This window comes from Durio zibethinus, chromosome 1, assembly GCF_047325235.1.
Source record: "Durio zibethinus cultivar Kanyao isolate XHJ-2024 chromosome 1, ASM4732523v1, whole genome shotgun sequence".
Classification (NCBI taxonomy): Eukaryota; Viridiplantae; Streptophyta; class Magnoliopsida; order Malvales; family Malvaceae; genus Durio; species Durio zibethinus.
In genome coordinates, this window is record NC_143162.1 from 28,116,767 (window position 1) to 28,134,483 (window position 17,717).

Sequence of the window (17,717 nt, forward strand, 5' to 3'; positions counted from 1 at the left end):
ATAAGACCTTAAAACCATTTTAGTTATAAGCTGAACAAACCAAGGTAAAACATATCATTAAAATTTGTAACATACATGTAAAAGGGAGATGTACATAAAACATTGAATGAAACATAAAAGTTGGACAGAAATGACTTGCAGACAAATATAATTCTAAAGAAAATTACCTCTGCATCTACATAAGTAGATTGTTGCCTGATATTACATCAAGTATATTTAATAACAGATTTGAAACCATACCAATATAGTTTTAACTATAACAAAAAAATCATTTTATGGTTTATTTCAATCAAAATTACTAGCTCATAAAAGATTAAAGATTTACATGAAGCTAGTTACTTTTACTCTATTAAATATGTCATCAACTAACAAAGACTCCCCACTATAATAAGCATCCTAAGCCTAATCAAGAACAAGAATAAATTTTCATTAATCTATCTGTATAATTTGTTTAAAGAAATAACATGCTACAAACAACTTCATTTATGAACCTTTTTTTAAGACATGATAACACCATTTTTCAGGTTCAACAAAAAAGCTAAATTAAGCATCATTGACACCTTAGTCAATGTGATGGTAATCTTTTACAATTACACAATGACAAATTAACAAATTGAGTGAAATATTATACCTTATATTGAACTTATAAATCATATCCTTTTCATGCCCATCAATCAGCTAGTTGACGTTTTCACTTCGAGATGTGAAAAAGTGATTAAAAGAACTTAATATATCAAAAATTGTATAAGTGAATTCTCTAACTACTTTTTTCTTAGAAAGATTGACTTCTTTAAGGCTTTCTATAGATAATTGGGTTTACAACATAAAAAAAAAAAATAGAGTTGGCAGTGGTTATAAAACTATTAAACTATAAAATAATATAAATATTACATTGTCCATATTGGGAAGAAAGAAGAAAAAAATTAAGATTGAAAGTCATATGTAAGATTATTACTTCCAAAAAGACTTGTTTCTTATTAATGAAGCTTAACAAATCCAATAATCAAGAAAATAGTCCTCATATTGTTAAGGTATTTGGTGACTGTTCAATAATTTAAAATCTTTAAAAATTTATTTATAGCTTGTATGTTAAAAAGTTTTATCTTGATTGTTTTGATATTATATGCATAAAAACATAAGAAGTAGGGAAATGTTTTTAAAAATACAAATATGATAGAGACTTATATTGATAACACCAATAGTAATAGTAATATTTAAACTAGGTTGTTAAGTAGTAGTCACCCATAATGATAAAAACAAATGAATTACCACAATTGTATCAAATAATTTGTGATAATGACAAAAAGGCCTTAAAAGCCATCACAATTTATAAAGCCATAGTAAGTGCTTAATAGCTTTTGAAAGACCATATGAGGAGTTAAAAGATTTAGTAATAGAAGAATTATGTATATGATAGAGACTTATATTAAATTGAAAAGAAATTAAAGAAATACTTATTACCCATAGAACATATTAAAAATTTGAGAATTGAATCCAATTATTTTGCCACAATCTTAACAACAACATAACATTACCAACAATCATCTAGATCATTGCTTGAATTTCATAATCACTCTCTACACTCAAAAAGAAAGAAATTGTCACTATAAAATAAAAAGTCAAAATCATAAATACCCAAAATTTTAAACAGGGATGAAAAATGATATAAAAATAAAAAAACGTAAAATTTAAGCCAAAAAATAAAAATCCAAATCAAAATGTCAATGCTTTGAAGGTAAAAACTAAAACCCAAAAAACTAATTTTGTATTTTAATTAAAAGTAAAGAATCATTGTGAAAAGGAATAGTCTACTTATTTAAAAATTATACAAAAAAAAAAGTAAACTCTTAAATGTGATTACCTTTTAAAAGTTATTTCTACCAAATTTAATCCTACCATTTATAGAATAGGGATAAAAAACAAAGATACCCATCAACTGATTTACCTTAAAGAAGACCAAATAAGGTACAATAAAAATAGAGTATTTCTCAAATAACTTAGGTAATTATTCAGCTTCTACTTGCAAAATAATCGTTCTACTTGTAAAATAATTATAGCTTATTTGAGGAATACAATTTATTAAAACAAAAATTGAAGGATAAATAAATAGTAAAATAAGCTACAAAATAATTATGCTTTAGATTGTTTTGTACGTAAAAGCTGTAATTAAGGAAGAACTATGGTAGTTGCAATTGCAAACCTCAATAATCACTCTTTAGCACAACGTGGTGCAACATACATAATAGCTTGAAAGATTAGAGATGGAGAACTTTTAGAAAATATAAGTTAATAATTAAAAAATACATATTTTTTCATTTAAAGCCTCAATACAAACTTTTTTCTTTTCATTTAAGTTCAATAAAACAAATACTACAATAAGGTCTCTGTGCATACCAAGTTTATATATTCGGCTTAGAAAGACTAAATTTGATTTTGTGACAAAATATAAATAAATAAATCTTACCAAAAGACAACAAAACTCAATCACATTGAACATACATTAATTAGATTGAAGGATTAATTAATCAAAACAAAACAAAAATTGAAGAATAAAAGTATTTTATAGTACTAAGACTTCAAAAGCTTTTTGTTAATAAAAAATACCTTAAACAAAAAAAAAAAACACTAATTAAAATTTTTTTAAAAAAAGCTTATGTAGAAAAAAAAAAAGAACATACAGCCTCAAAATTAAAATTGAAGGTAAAAAAATGTTTCTAGGGAGCCATGAAGAGCAACAATGGAGTGAGAAACTGAAAGAGCAAAAGATTTAGACTTTTAACCAAACAAAAATAATAAAAACAAAAAAAATAAAACCCAACAACAAAAAATTACTACTTTAATGGTCCACAAAAGGAAAAATCAAAAGGAAAAATTAAAAAGAACCTTTTGAAAATCATATTTCTTAAAGTATTACTTCTGAATAATAGGGCTAAAGTAGAGACAAACGTTGTAAATCATATAAGAGGAATGCTTTGTCAAATTTAGCACCACGAAATCAAAGTTTAACCCCATAAGGTTGCATTTTTTGAACAAACAAAATCAAGAGATAAGAAAAAGAGAAAAAAATTGAAAGTAAAAAATTGGGATTTTAAAAGATTATATACCTTTCTTTTTTTTTTTGAAAATTTAAGATGACTTAAGATAGAAACTAATCAACCATGAAAAAAATGCAAGTCAACTTAATAATTCATATGTGCTTTTATAGTGGAATTGAATTCGAAGATGCCATCTTTTTGTCGATTTTCCTGATTGATAAGATAGAGAGAAAACCAGGAGATGAAAAAGGAAACCAAAGAAACTTGGAACTTTGGTGATTACTTCTTTTGAAACAAAATAGACAAAAGAGAAGTTGATGGAGAAACTTTTTTCAAAACTAACATTTATTTTTTATTTATTTTTTAGATTGCTTATTTATCTTCTCAATATATAATGGGACAACTTTTATAGCAAATATAGATTAATGATAGGAACTGATACTTATTAATGTCTACTTTTAGATTTAAAATTATTATTATATAATAAACTTAATGGTTGGAATTGAAATCCATTTCTATTATGTAACCTTCAAATTTTAATTTTGATCGGTGATTTTTCTTAAGATTAATTATAAAAAAACAAAAAATAAATCAATTCAATGATTTCTTTTCTAGTCAATATTCTCTATTTGTCCATTTTAATTGTTGGCATTGGAGTACTATTTTAATACGGAGATACAAGGAGTACTTGAGATAAATTAATTGAAAGAATATAAATGTATCTATATAATAAAGAGTGTTTCATGTATGAGACAACTTTGTTAAGGGAACTTATCTCATGTATCATTGGTTGGTGGAGTTTTTAAACAAGATCACTGGACAATATAATTTATAGGTAGGAAATCAAATGAAAGTCAAAAGCACCGTTTCTTCAACAAAAGCATAGGCTAGCCATAGTTATTAAAATCATACTATATTCAATACGTATCGCATACAATTCATTACAAAATCGATATGTATTTATACTGAAATTCAATTTTATCATAAACTGACACTTGGATATGCTTGTCATGAGTTTGAGTCAGGCCCAATTAAAATCTAATCAACCCAATTACTTAAAATTAATGCAATTTTAATAGTTTTTTTTATCCAAAAATATATTCTATAAGCATTTGAAACTTAAATAATATGAAATTTTTAAAATTTTAGTTAGTAAACTAACATGAAAAATACAAAAATATTTTTACTTAAAAATACATATTACCAATGAGTGTGTTAAGAGTTTCAAAAATAGTCATATTTTTTTATTTATGCCATCTAATCAATTAATCCTATTAAATGTATATATGTTATTCATAATTAATTTTATTAACTTTTTTAGTTTATTATGATACAATATTTTCAAAAATAAAATTCGATTCATGATGCATATATTGGCTTAATAACTATGGGCATAACATTAGTTGATGATTGTGCACATCATTAGCTTTTTTGTTAGAAATTTTTTTAAAAAATTTATTTTTAGTTCTCATTGATATATTTATAAACATTTAGGCATAAAGCATCCATAAATCCATTCCTCGTTCTCCTTATCCCTTTCTTTTCAAACATTTTCTTTTGGTTCATAGTTCTTACTATGATACAATCTTTGTCATAAATTATATATTTTTTTGAAATTACTAATAATTAATAAAAAAAATTCAACCAATCAATTCAAATAGAATATGTCCACCTATTAATTTTGGGATATCCAATCCCATAAATATTTTTAAACGTATACGTAAAACGCATTTTGATTGTTATTTCTAATTAATATCTTAATAGTTTTTATTTAGAGGAGTTAACGCTCTATAAAATATTACAATAATAAAAGATTAATTTTCTTGCCAGAAAATACAAACTCAAATTTAGTATAATTAATAATTACAATCTTCTACGTCATGTATGAAATAGGTCATTAAATTAAAATTTGAATGGAAAAATGTTTTCTTTTTTTTTGGTCTTAATCGGAAACTTATTTTTGAGCAATAAATATTCAAACAAAAATGCATTCATTGCTCCGGGCTGTATTTTTCCTCATTTTTCCATACATTGCTTTCTAATATGAAAATCCAAAGCCCTAGGCATTGGTAATACACATAACAAAATTAACAAAGCTTAAAGAGAGAATTAATCAAATAGAAGTAAAATGAAAGTAAATTCGGTTTGGTTTACGTTTTTAATTTCTCAAAGAAAAATGCATTTTGATGCAAAAGCAAATAAAAGATTTTACCATTTCTTTAACATTATATAATAATTATATAAATTTTAATAACAAAACACACATTCAAGAAAAATATGTACCAATAAAAATTTTAATGAGGGTTGTACGTTGATTTTCATTAAAAGTAAATGTTTAACGAGGGTCACCAATAATCTTGGTTGAAAAATTTTTTTAGTAAAGGTTGTGCCTTAACTCTCACTAAATATTATTTTATTCCGAGAATTATATATAATCTTTATTAGTTTAATGTTATTTGTGAGTATTTAAAGTTGACATTCATTATTAATGTAAAATTTCATCATGCATATTTTTTAAAAAAAAAAAAAAACACTAGAATTTTCTTCTTTTTGTCACAGTCCCCCAAAGTCATTCTACTCGTTGTCTTTTCATTTTCCCAGTCCAATCCCTTTCTTAAAATATATATATATATATATATATATATATATATATATATCAAAATTAAGGTTTATAACAAAGAATATAGTAAGCAATCATGAGCATTTAAGATATGGAAGTTAAAAGGCCATTGGTGTCGGGGCAAAACCTAATCAACGGCAAGCAAGACGCCACCCATGCAGTGGCTTCTGGCATTTTCCAAATCAACATCGTCGTCTCCACCATCCAGTTAATCATCAATGCCATTGGGACTAGTTGGCACGCCTAAGCTCTGTGGAAAGTAGTGAGTTTTGCCCAATTTAATTGCTTCGATTGCAATTTTAATTGATACTGTGGTTTTAATTATTGAATTTGTTTGTCTTCTCTCTTTGAGTTGATCGATGAATTGGGTGCACCTCTACCAACACGATCATCCATTGGAGCATGGTTTTAATTATCGAATTTGTAAGCTTTCATTCTATATTTCCCCTTCAATTTGCAAATTTAAATCCTAAAATTGATGCTTTTAATTTTCGTACTTTTTTTTTTGTTTGTAGCTTCGTGGGAAGTTAATTTAATTGATACTTTTAAAGCCACATTCAATTGAGAAACCATTTGAGGTAATTTGATGTTTTTATCACTCTCGCCATTTTAGGCATAAGTGCGCAGATGCTTTGTGTTGTTAGTTTAGGTTCTAAATATGTATTCCTTTTTACAAGCACTTAATGAAACGAGAAGGAGAAACTCTCTCAATTTTGTCATGTCCAAGTGTGGTGACTATAAGCTAGAAAAGGTTTTATCTGTGCATTAGTTGAATGTTCATTGCTTTGGTTAAAAATTATAGTTAATTGAGCACACTTATTTCCAGACAGAAGATATTACTAGTCTTTATGATGCTCCCAACATCAGGCACATCCATTTGCTATTGATAGTATGTGGTTTGATTTCATTTTGAAATATAATTTAATATGTTCTTCCTAATTTTGACAATCAATGACTGGATATGTTCTTTTATTTTTTACTAGCTCTAGAAGACTCATGAGGCTATTTTCAAAGTGCTTAATCTTCAAATGGCAATGTACATGTCTTGATTTTATCTAATTTCTAAATTATATTTAAGCAATTAAAAAAGTAAATTAAAAGCATTTAAATGCATTTTGATTTTTTTTTTTTTTTTGTTCTTAGGTAAGAAAATTGTTGACATTTTTTAACTACATTTTAACAGAAAGGCTTTAGCTAGTGATGCAACAGCAAAATCTACTTTTATGAGTTAAGACAAAGAACATTACGGGTCATGGCATACTTGTTCTTCGCAACACCATGCTGCAGCATTGTTCATATCACTGACAATTGTATTATTACAGGTCTCTATGTCTTTTTCAGTTCTTTTCTTTCCAGTATTTTGGAGGATGAAGATTCAATTTGTTTAAGGGTTAGGATTTAGGAAGATGTAACCATGCTAGTACTTTTGTGCTCTGTGACTGTGAGGTGGTTTGGTTGATATAATTTGATTGAGATTCCTTTTTATTGGGAATGTCATTCAGTAAAGAGACGTTCTTTTGTTTTTCTGGCATTATAAACCAAGAATGTTTAGAAATGAATGCTGTGCAAATCTTGGAGTCATGCTTTTTAATATGTTATTCAATTGATATATTAGCTAGATTGTTGTACTATTAAAGATGATAATCTATGTTATAAACTTATAATGGCATTGATACATTTTTTAGTGCATGTGCATTATGTACATCACTTAACCATCTATGGTTTTGTAGTTGCTGACTCACTATTCTAGAAGAATAGAAGGCAGACACTGACAGTGCTGTTAGTATTGGTTGCAATTTACTACAACTTCATTGCTTCGGGTTCAACCGTTATTACCACACTTTCGAAGCTTCTCTCAGTGTTACTAATTTTCTTATTCATCCATGGTAGTTACCAACTAGAATGTTTGCATAGCAACCCACTTTTCTCTGTCAATATGTCAACCTATTTTTTCCTGATAGTCACAAAATCTTAAAAGGATAAATCTTATATTCCAATTATTATAATTGCCAAAATTTTGTAAATAGGTTTCTCTCTTAAAAGCATCTCAATAGTATTTACTTAAAAAGGAAAGATTGTCAGAATCTTGGTCTCGATGCTATAAAACGATGGATGCTTATGGATCATCTATATTGCTTGGTTTTATGTATTCTAGATTTTATTTATTGGTGAGAAGCCTAAAACAAGAAAAATTTCCTAATGCTGAGCACAATAGCTACTCGATATAAATATACTTTTCCGATGGTGCAAATTGGGATATACAGTAGAGAAAATTTTTGCATCAAATTTTCACTTATTAGAAGAGTAATCACGGAATGCTGTTATGTTGATAGCTTCATCCTGTAATGGTGTCATTAATGTTTTGAAATCTCTTTGAAAGGGGAACGATTGGATACTGTTCCTCAAGGTATTATTTTTCTCTAAGATTGCTTCTTATTTGTGTGCTTTAAAATATGTTAGAGGTCAATAGATATAGTACCCGAAACCTCTTATCCTTTTGAAAAGCAGTGTAAGGTTTGACTGAGACTGGGTTCTCAATTTTTTGTCTTGGAGATTAGTAAGTAGATCCATGATATGTTCAATTTGTTTAACATGAGATCATATGCCTAAACTCCTAACCCTTTCTTGTCTCTTCCATTTTTCCACCATTGCGCCTTAGGCCTATTATGTTCTATTACTATCAGATAAGTGTGCTTACTTATACATCTAAATGTTGTTCATTGGGACACTCTGATATGACAAATCATGGTGGCTGTAATCATTTTTTATAACTTTTGCTCTGGCAATGAAACGGGTTGTTTTCTTTCTGATGCTCCTTCGCTTTTTTGGAGCTATATCACTTCGGACAATTTTGGTCATAGGTTCTTTCTCTCTCTCTCTCTCTCTCTTACATACATACACTGGAAGAGATGCTTAGGCACCTGTAAAGAGATAACCCCATAGTACTTGATTGGCCACAATAGGCTGACCTCAGATATCAACAAAAGCTTCAATAGGTATCTGTATTAGAGAACATCAGACAGCAAATGTTTGATAATCTTTTCTTCCCTTGTAAATTATTCTTTGGTTTTAAAATTCTTCTGAACTAATATTATACTTGTAAGTGGTTGATGATGTTTTTATGTTATCATGCAGGTTAAAAGAATTATGTCCTCCGTTATGGTTCTTCTTATTGGATTTATTACTATTGAAACTTTTTACATTGTTTGATCATTCAATGTAAGTATAAGCTTGATTATACCTAAATTGTTAATCTACTAGATGTTAATTCTGATTTACAAGAGAACTCTGTGATTATTTTGGATGTGTACCTTGTGTTGCAATTATTTGGTGATTTGGTGCTTCACCTTGATCTTTAAGACTAAATCTTGTTAGGTCTTCTAATTCTTTGTGAAATACTGTAAATTTTTTTACCTTCTTTAGTTTAATTATTACTTATTTATTTGCTTAAACACATGTTTATTTGTAGTTACCTCAAAATTTCTAGCTTCGGAAGAAATTAGGTTGGAGGTAAGTAATTGCTTGAATAGTTTATTTAATATATTTCCATCATAAATAGGTGCTTATATATTCATGTTTTCCCCTTTTTCTTAATGTTCTTCGTGTGGACTAATTCCATTTAAATAGTGGTAAGAAGCACATTGCTATTTTCTCTTCTCCAAGTGCTATGGCAGGTTTTTATTGGTTTGACTTTGAAAATTGTGCTTGCTTTTGGATCCTTTAGTTGTATCCAACGATGTTTATTTCCTTTGTGAAAACATATTGCATCTGCTTTTTGTGTCTATGCTGGGGTTGGTTTTTTATATGGCATGTCTATTGCATATGTTTCCAATATTAGAACTGAAGAGTGTGTGAGTCCCTTGCTAGACCAAGGATAAAATAAAAAATTAGATATATTTCCAATTACACATTGCTAGAAATCATTTGTTTAATCTGTAATGTAAATTATAAAAGCAAAATGCTGTTGTTCTTTTAATTTTTAATTTTTAATTCACATTAGGTAAACCGGAAGAACTATCCAGAGTTCCAACTTAATACTTCATCCTTACCAAGTGATACATTTGCAGTACAATTTGTATTTCTGGGTATCAGTATTTTTTACTATTTCATTGGACATAATTTTGACTTTTTGGAGCCCACAAGATCAAAGGAAGAAGGTTTGAAGTGAAGTGAAGCAAATAAAAAGCTAAAGGAGATAGTTAGATGACTTGGAAGACTCTAGAAGATGTGGCAACTTAGCTGGCATTTTTCAGCATTTTCATTGGCTGAACCACCGCACCTTTGGCCTATAAATACAAAGGTAGGCCGGCAATTTGGGAGACTTTTTAGAGATTTTTCCAGAATTTTCTTTTCTTTAATCTTCGTGCATTTATTTTCTTTCTTTCCAAACAGTTTCCTCTTTGTTCTTCTAAAAGGCTGTTCGAGAGAAAATTGCTGTTATTTTCTAGCACAAGTTACTTTTCTTGCCTTTATTTTTCATGCCTTTTAAGAATTTTTCAATAAAAATCCATATTCTTTAAAATTTCGAGTTCAATTTGTTATAATTTCTCTTAAATCTCAAATCTATTTGGCAATTTTTGTTTTTAACCTAATTGCGATTTTTCCATTGGATCTTAATCAATTTTTATGAGTTTTAATCCAATTTTTTTCTGTGGATTCTTGATTCTAGAACAGATCACATTCAAAATTTTTAATAAATTTCCAAAAATTCTTCAAAGTTTCGGTTATAACTAGAAGTTGAGTTGAAGCTTGAGTAAATAACAGCACTTGCAGACTTTTCTCCCCTAGCTGGTGTAAACACTGAATTTTTTTTGGAATATTTTATTAACATGATTGACTTAGGCCCATTGCAAATGTTGGTCGGAATCATTAATTTAGGATAATTATGTAAACCATTTAAAAACACAATTAGAAGCCTAAACAAAGCCCATTTGAAGCCCATAAGAAAGCTCACTTTAAAAGCCCATAAAATGCATTGATATTTAGGCTTATAATAAATAAAGGAAAAGGAGACCCGTAGATTGCTGTCAAATTTTTTTGCATAGGATTTATATGTAGACTACTTTTTCATGGGTATGCATGAGAAAAGAAGAATAAATGAAGTGAATAAGCGTCAAAGTCAACTTAAATTAAATTCGGTCAAACTTGGTTAATAAAGTAAAATTAGTCAAATAAAATTAAAATTACACAAAATTTGGTTAAAGCATATAGAACTCGGGTTAATTCTCAAAATTCACAACTTAATTAGAATCAATGTGGTTTAAAGTTAAAATTAATGATTTTTAAAACACTAAAAATATTTATTGCACTTGAGGAAATACAAAACTACTAAAATGCTTTTTAAGGGAATTTTTGTAATTTGACTTTCTTAAAGTTGATTTTTTTTTATGTAACTTTTCAGATTTCATTTTCATAATATTTCATGATTTTTTGTGCATTTAAAATCGTAATAATATCTCCGGAGATGTGAAATTACCAAAATGCCCTTTTATGAGTATTTTTGTAATTTGGTCTTTTTGAGCTCGGATTTTCATGAACTTTTTAAATTTTAATTTTATAATATTTTATGATTTTTGGTGTTTTAAAATTCAAAAAATGAGCATGGGAACATTGATTTTTAAGAAAATGGCCTAAATACCGAAAACTTTGTACTAAGGGTAAAATAGTCTTTTCATTTGGTTTAGGGGCTATAAAGATTCAACATTTGCAGTGAATAATGTGGACTAGTAGATCTTATATTAAATCTTGATCCAATGGCTAAAAATTGCTCTTTGAAAAAAAAAAAACTTTGGCCTTTGGATGAAATTTGATCCAAAGATATTCAATCTTTCAAAGATATTTTAGTGATTTTCTTCTTTACAAGAAAAAGGAGGGGGATTTTTTGAAAGAAAAAAGGGGTTTTTTGGAGGAGAAGACAAAAAAAGTAAAAAGAAATAGAGAAAAAATGAAAACGAAAGAAGAGGAAAAACCAGGATAAAAACAATAAGAAACAGAAACGAAAAGTAAATTTTTTTTTTTCTTTTTCCTTGTTAACATGTAATGTATATCCTGCTTGATATATGCATCTAAAAAATATAAAATGGAGGTTGGTAGCCTCTAGGTCCCTTTTAAGTCATTGCTTATATGGTTTAAAGCTAGACCTTTGAGGAAACTTGCAAAAAGTTTAAGGCTTTGCATGCTCTTTGATTTACTCGCATGGTTTTATTTTGTGGGTAGGAAAAGCTTAAAGCTTTAAGTGTTTACTGACTTCTTCGAAAAATGGTTCCTGCTTTCTCTAATGGCAACAGCATTTGAATCATTCCAAAAGGCTGTTTTACCTTAGTTTTTTTTCCCTTTAGATCCCTGCTTCTTTGTCATTCATGCCTTATCGTTGGTTAGTAAACAAATGGACCTGAAACCAGCTAGGGATGCCTGAACCGTACTGCTTTGTTTTTTATGGGTAGTCACGGTTTGAGCTCTCCCACAGAGTTTTTCCCAGGTGTTTTCCTTCCTTGTTTTCTAAAGAATTTCTCATTTTACTTCCATGTTTGTAGCTTACCTCTCATGAATCTTTAGAGAAAAAAAAAAACCTTGTAAACTTCAAAGACATTTATCTGAGCACTGTTCATTCTCAAGCTACTGCCTTGCTAACGTTTCATTGCCTTTTTACTTTAATTTCTATTTAAATCTTCTTGAGTGTTCCTAATATATTATCCACCTGTCCATTATTTTTCATAATTAACTTTTGAAGAAATGTGTGCTTATATATCTAAATGTTGTTCATTGGGACACTCTGATATGACAAATTGTGGTGGCTGTAATCATTTTTTATAACTTTTGCTCTGGCAATGGAACGGGTTGTTTTCTCTCTGCTGTTCTTAGCTTTTTTGGAGCTATATCACTTTGGACAATTTTGGTCATAGGTTCTCTCTCTCTCTCTCTCACAAACACACATACACACACACACATTGGAAGAGATGCTTAGGCACCTATAAAGAGATAACCCCATAGTACACGATTGGCCACAATAGGCTGACCTCAGATACCAACAAAAGCTTCAATAGGTATCTGTATTAGAGAACATCAGACAGCAAATGTTTGATAATCTTTTCTTCCCTTGTAAATTATTCTTTGGTTTTAAAATTCTTCCGAACTAATATTATACTTGTAAGTGGTTGATTATGTTTTTATGTTATCATGCAGGTTAAAAGAATCATGTCCTCCTTTATGGTTCTTCTTATTGGACATATGACTATTGAAACTTTTTACATTGTTTGATCATCTCAATGTAAGTGTAAGCTTGATTATACGTAAATTGTTAATCTACTAGATGTTAATTGTGATTTACAAGAGAACTTTGTGATTATTTTGGATGTGTACCTTGTGTTGCAATTATTTGGTGATTTGGTGCTTCACCTTGATCTTTAAGACTAAATCTTGTTAAGTCTTCTAATGCTTTGTGAAATACTGTAAGTTTTTTTTTTTTTGCCTTATTTACTTTAGTTAGTCCTTATTTGCTTAAACACATGTTTATTTGTAGTTACCTTAAAATTTCTAGCTTTGGAAGAAATTAGGTTGGAGGTAAGTAATTGCTTGAATAGTTTATTTAATATATTTCCATCATATATAAGTGCTTATATATTGATGTTTTCCCCTTTTTCTTAATGTTTCGTGTGGACTAATTCCATTTGAATAGTGGTAAGAAGGACATTGCTATTTTCTCTTCTCCAAGTGCTATGGTAGGTTTTTATTGGTTTGACTTTGAAAATTGTGCTTGTTTTTGGATCCTTTAGTTGTATCCAACGATGTTTATTTCCTTTGTGAAAACATATTGCATCTGCTTTTTGTGTCCATGCAGGGGTTGGTTTTTTATATGGCATGTCTATTGCATATGTATTTCTGGGTATCAGTTTTTTGTACTATTTCTTCTAATTTTTGTTCAATTGGTTTTATGCAGAGGAATTATCATGAAATGTGGATACAAGGCCATTGTCCTAAATGTTGACACTCCTAGACTTAGTTGAAGGGAGGTAGACATAAAGAAAAAGCGACAGTGTATCCTTTTCTTCATTTTGTATCATTTTGACAAGTGGATGTAAGTGCTTTTGTATGCTGTGTATATGGCACAAATTGTTCGGAACTAGTATATCTTATGCTTATTTGGACTTACACAATAATTTTTCGAACAAGTGTTCTTTATTTATGTTTTGTTTGGAGTAAGAATTAGAAATATTAAAAATAGATATGTAATTATTAATGAATTAAATAAAAATAAATAAAATTTTTTTTGTTTCAGTAAATGATATAAAATTTCATAACGAGGGTTACAATCCTCAATAAAAAATAATTTTAAATGAGAGTCAATAGAAACTGTCATTAAAATAAAAATTTTAAGCGATGTTCAATAAAAGTCATAACTAAAACTAAAAATTACAATGAGAGTTAAAATTAAATTATATTATAGGTTTTACAATTGGTGAGGGTTAAAAGTAGCTTTCATTAAAACAACGAGTAAGGATTTTTTACTCCTTGCAAAATGAAAGATAGTGAGAGTTTAGTTTTATCTCTTATTATATATAATTACCAAGGAATTTATGGCTGAGAGTTTGTGAGGATTATAGTGAGCCTCATTTTTATTGGGGGTTGTGACCTTTACTCAAAGCTTATGTTGCTGTAGTGATATGATTTTACTTTTAGATAAATTGATGTTTTACACTCCCTCTATCTCATTTTTTTTATTTTTTATTTTCATGCATATGAAGAAGAAAGTTTTGATTTTTGCTTATTTAATATTTTAAATTCAAATTTTTTACAAATAAATTGATAAAACGATTTAAAATATAAAAATGATAAAAGCATTAAGTGTAAAAAAATCAAAAAAATTATTTCGAGATATATCAGAAAAAATATCAAAGAAAATTAGAGGGAATGAGTATTTGATATTAATTTTAAATATTGTTTGTTCATTTTAAATCAATTATAATATTATTTTTATCATACTTTTATTTTATAATAATTGTTAGAAGTAAAATATAAATAATAAATGAGGAACTTACCTGAGTTGACATGGTCATGGGCTTTAAGAACAGTGCAAAAAATCCATGTTTATCTTGTGCCAACAAAAATAATTCTAACTTTTGGGCCAAGTCTGAAAACTCTTTCCATTGTCAGTCTAACTATCTTTTATTTCAAGCGGGCCATATGGGATAGGATAAGTCATGTTTGCCATTTGACAAATATCTCTAAACTGATCAGACTTTGCAATGATATGGGGAAGCTTCATCATAAATCATATATATATATATATATATATATTGAATAAAATGAATGATGTGGAAAGGGGAGAGAACTGAAGAACAGACAAAAATCTTTGAGCTGCAACATCTGGGAATTGAGAGAGATGGTGAGAGAATGTAAACATGATGACATAGATGATGGATTATTTATCCAATAGCCGGGAAATGGAGAAATGTCATGGCACATCAATGCCAGCATCTGGAAAAATATGTATTAATGATGACAAATGACAACAACATTTAGAAAACTTCAATTTTTGTGACATCAGACAACTGTTAATTAATTGAAGCCTTCCGATGACTATATATATATATATATATATATATCAACAGAACAGTGAGCCAAAAGATTTTTGTGGATAGAAAGTTGAGTTGACGATTTTGAGGTAAAAAATTGCAATGGGTAGCCTAGGGGAGGAAGAGCTGGTTCGAATGGTGAGAGATTTCATTGAATCAGAAACACCCACTTCCTTTTCGCTCACAACTTCAACACCTCTTTCTCTCAATCATCGACACATTTTGCAGGTTAATTCCCTTTGTAGTTTCAAGTCTATAACATAAAACTGTTGTTTTATTTGTTTTCTGATTCTGCTTCTAGTAAACTTTCTTGAATTTTTTTTTTTAATTTCCAGGAAGTTCTAGGGAAACACACAGATGAGGAGGCTGAAATACATGAAAAGATATTAACGTATTTGAAAGATACGGGGCATCAGACAAACAATCAGAAGAAGTTGATAGTAATGAAACTGAGAAATGATGGTTATGAAGCTTCTCTTTGCAAAACTTCATGGGTCTGCACTTCTGGCCTTCACAAAGGTCTCTTTCTCTCTCTTATTGATCAGATGAAAAAAATTCTTACATTAATCCTTCATGAACACATATTGAATGGTTTTTGTTTCTTTGTTTTTTTTGGGTTTCAAGTCTTCCAATTTCCAGATGGGTATGAGTATATTGATGTAATGGTGGTGGAGAATGGTAGACAAAAACGGATAATAGTGGATATGGAATTCAGGTCTCAGTTTGAATTAGCAAGGCCAACCGTAAGCTACAAAGAGATGATAAAAAATCTTCCATTCATCTTTGTTGGTTCTGAAGAGAAGCTTAACAGGATCATCCCTTTACTTTGCTCAGCTGCTAAAACATCACTCAAAGAGAATGGTCTCCATGTTCCTCCATGGAGAAAACCTGCTTACATGCAGGCCAAATGGCTCTCTAAAAACTGCAAAAAGGTTTCAGTCTCACCACAAGACATTGACTTGGTTGAGGATCATCATCATAAAACTGAACAAAAAGGTAGTACCACATGCTTTCCTTCCATTTTCAGTAGAGGTCAACACCAACATTGTTTGTAGCCCAGAAGAGGGAAAAAAAAAAAAAAGCTACTATGTGCAAGGGTTTGTTCTCTGCCTTTTTTTTTTTTTTTGAACTTTTTGTACTTCTTTTCTTTCTGGGCAGATCAGCCTGTTTTTGATCATGGGGTATCAATATTTTATCCTCTCCAAAATGGGTTTTTTTTCCTTTTGTTGGAGCTCCAAAAATATAATTTAGGGTTTGTTAGACTAATGTTTTGATCATGTAAATGTATATTTTTTTTCTAGCTGGCTGAACAGCTAATTTCTTGTTTATATTTCTATCCACATTTTCCTTACTTTGGCTTTGAGTCAGCAATAATACACCACAATTGAGTGATGACAAGTGGTTACCACTTCAAATCAAAATTTAAGAAGTTTAGAAAATTTCAGGTTTGCTGTTATCACCCACTCTTTTTATAGGAAAAGAGGAGGAAAGTGAGGGAGAAATTAATCAGTCCAAGAAACTGTATCCTTTTCTTTTACAATTGTTTTCCATAACGTAAGTGTAACGTAATTTCATTAACTGATAAGAACGCCAACATGGAGATTACTCGGATAATTTAGTTTACCCACTTTTTCTTGTTTGCTTTACCTAATCATGGAAGTAAATGAAAACCAGTTATATAATTAAAATATGATAAAATCAATCAAATGATAAGGATATGGTTTGGATTGGAGTTTTTTTTGTTTTAATTTCAACATAATTTTCTTTTTGATAGTTAACGTACAGGTTCGTATATTATTGAATCATATGTTAAATTTTTTTTTTTTTAAGAAATTACTAATTCCCTCCAATGATTTTTTTCATTGAACTATTCTTTTCATCTCCTTCCTTCACGCCAAAAGCATTCATAATTTTATAATATATTATTATCAATTTACTCATGTATCTCAATGAATTTCATTAATATAATTATATTTTCGAGTAATGAAATATCAAACAGTCCATATCCAAAGGGATGGTTGAAGAAGGAAAATACAAAATTGATGATGAAATTGAGAATGAAAGAGCGTTTTGAAATAATATCATAATAAATGCGATTATAATATTAAAGGTTAAGTAAAAAGAATAGAAAATTGATAGGACATAGAGATACCTGGCTTTCAAGTACTTAAGAACACTCGGGAAGACAAGGATATATATCTGTACATAGTCAACCAACCCAAGACTTGGAGGTTCCTCATGAAAACGATGTGTTCCTCTCCATTTAGATTTTTAAACAACCATTAAACATTTTAATAATATGAACTTTGAAAATGAATGTTTAAGTTTCATAATAGTCAGATTATATACTTGACGTTATCTTAAAAAAAAGGATTGAATTTTAAGTATGGATTAGAATATTTTGATCAGCACATGTATGCTTATAAAATAAATATTTTGGTAATGAGAAAACAAATCATTATGATTGTGAATCTTTGGATTGGGTTGCAG

General features: G+C 28.9%; 1 protein-coding gene and 1 long non-coding RNA gene across 10 annotated transcripts; both read left to right on the forward strand.

Annotated features, from left to right (window-relative positions):
* The first annotated feature begins 5,667 nt into the window (after positions 1–5,667).
* LOC111312217 (uncharacterized) lies at positions 5,668–13,823 on the forward strand. Of its 9 annotated transcripts, XR_016343680.1 has the most exons (8): positions 5,670–5,917; positions 6,008–6,078; positions 6,171–6,233; positions 6,839–8,874; positions 9,125–9,165; positions 9,656–9,955; positions 12,838–12,922; positions 13,592–13,823. It is a non-coding gene; the product is annotated as an uncharacterized LOC111312217 (long non-coding RNA). The 9 variants fall into 9 exon arrangements; XR_016343682.1 differs by lacking the exon at positions 9,656–9,955 and having other exon boundaries at positions 5,669–5,917; XR_016343678.1 differs by having other exon boundaries at positions 6,839–9,165.
* A 1,431-nt stretch (positions 13,824–15,254) lies between these two features.
* On the forward strand, positions 15,255–16,555 carry LOC111311200 (uncharacterized). Its single transcript, XM_022910573.2, has 3 exons — positions 15,255–15,455; positions 15,563–15,746; positions 15,852–16,555. The coding sequence occupies exons 1-3, from the start codon at positions 15,330–15,332 to the stop codon at positions 16,280–16,282; spliced, it is 741 nt and encodes a 246-aa protein (XP_022766308.1). The 5' UTR covers positions 15,255–15,329; the 3' UTR covers positions 16,283–16,555.
* Positions 16,556–17,717: the final 1,162 nt, after the last annotated feature.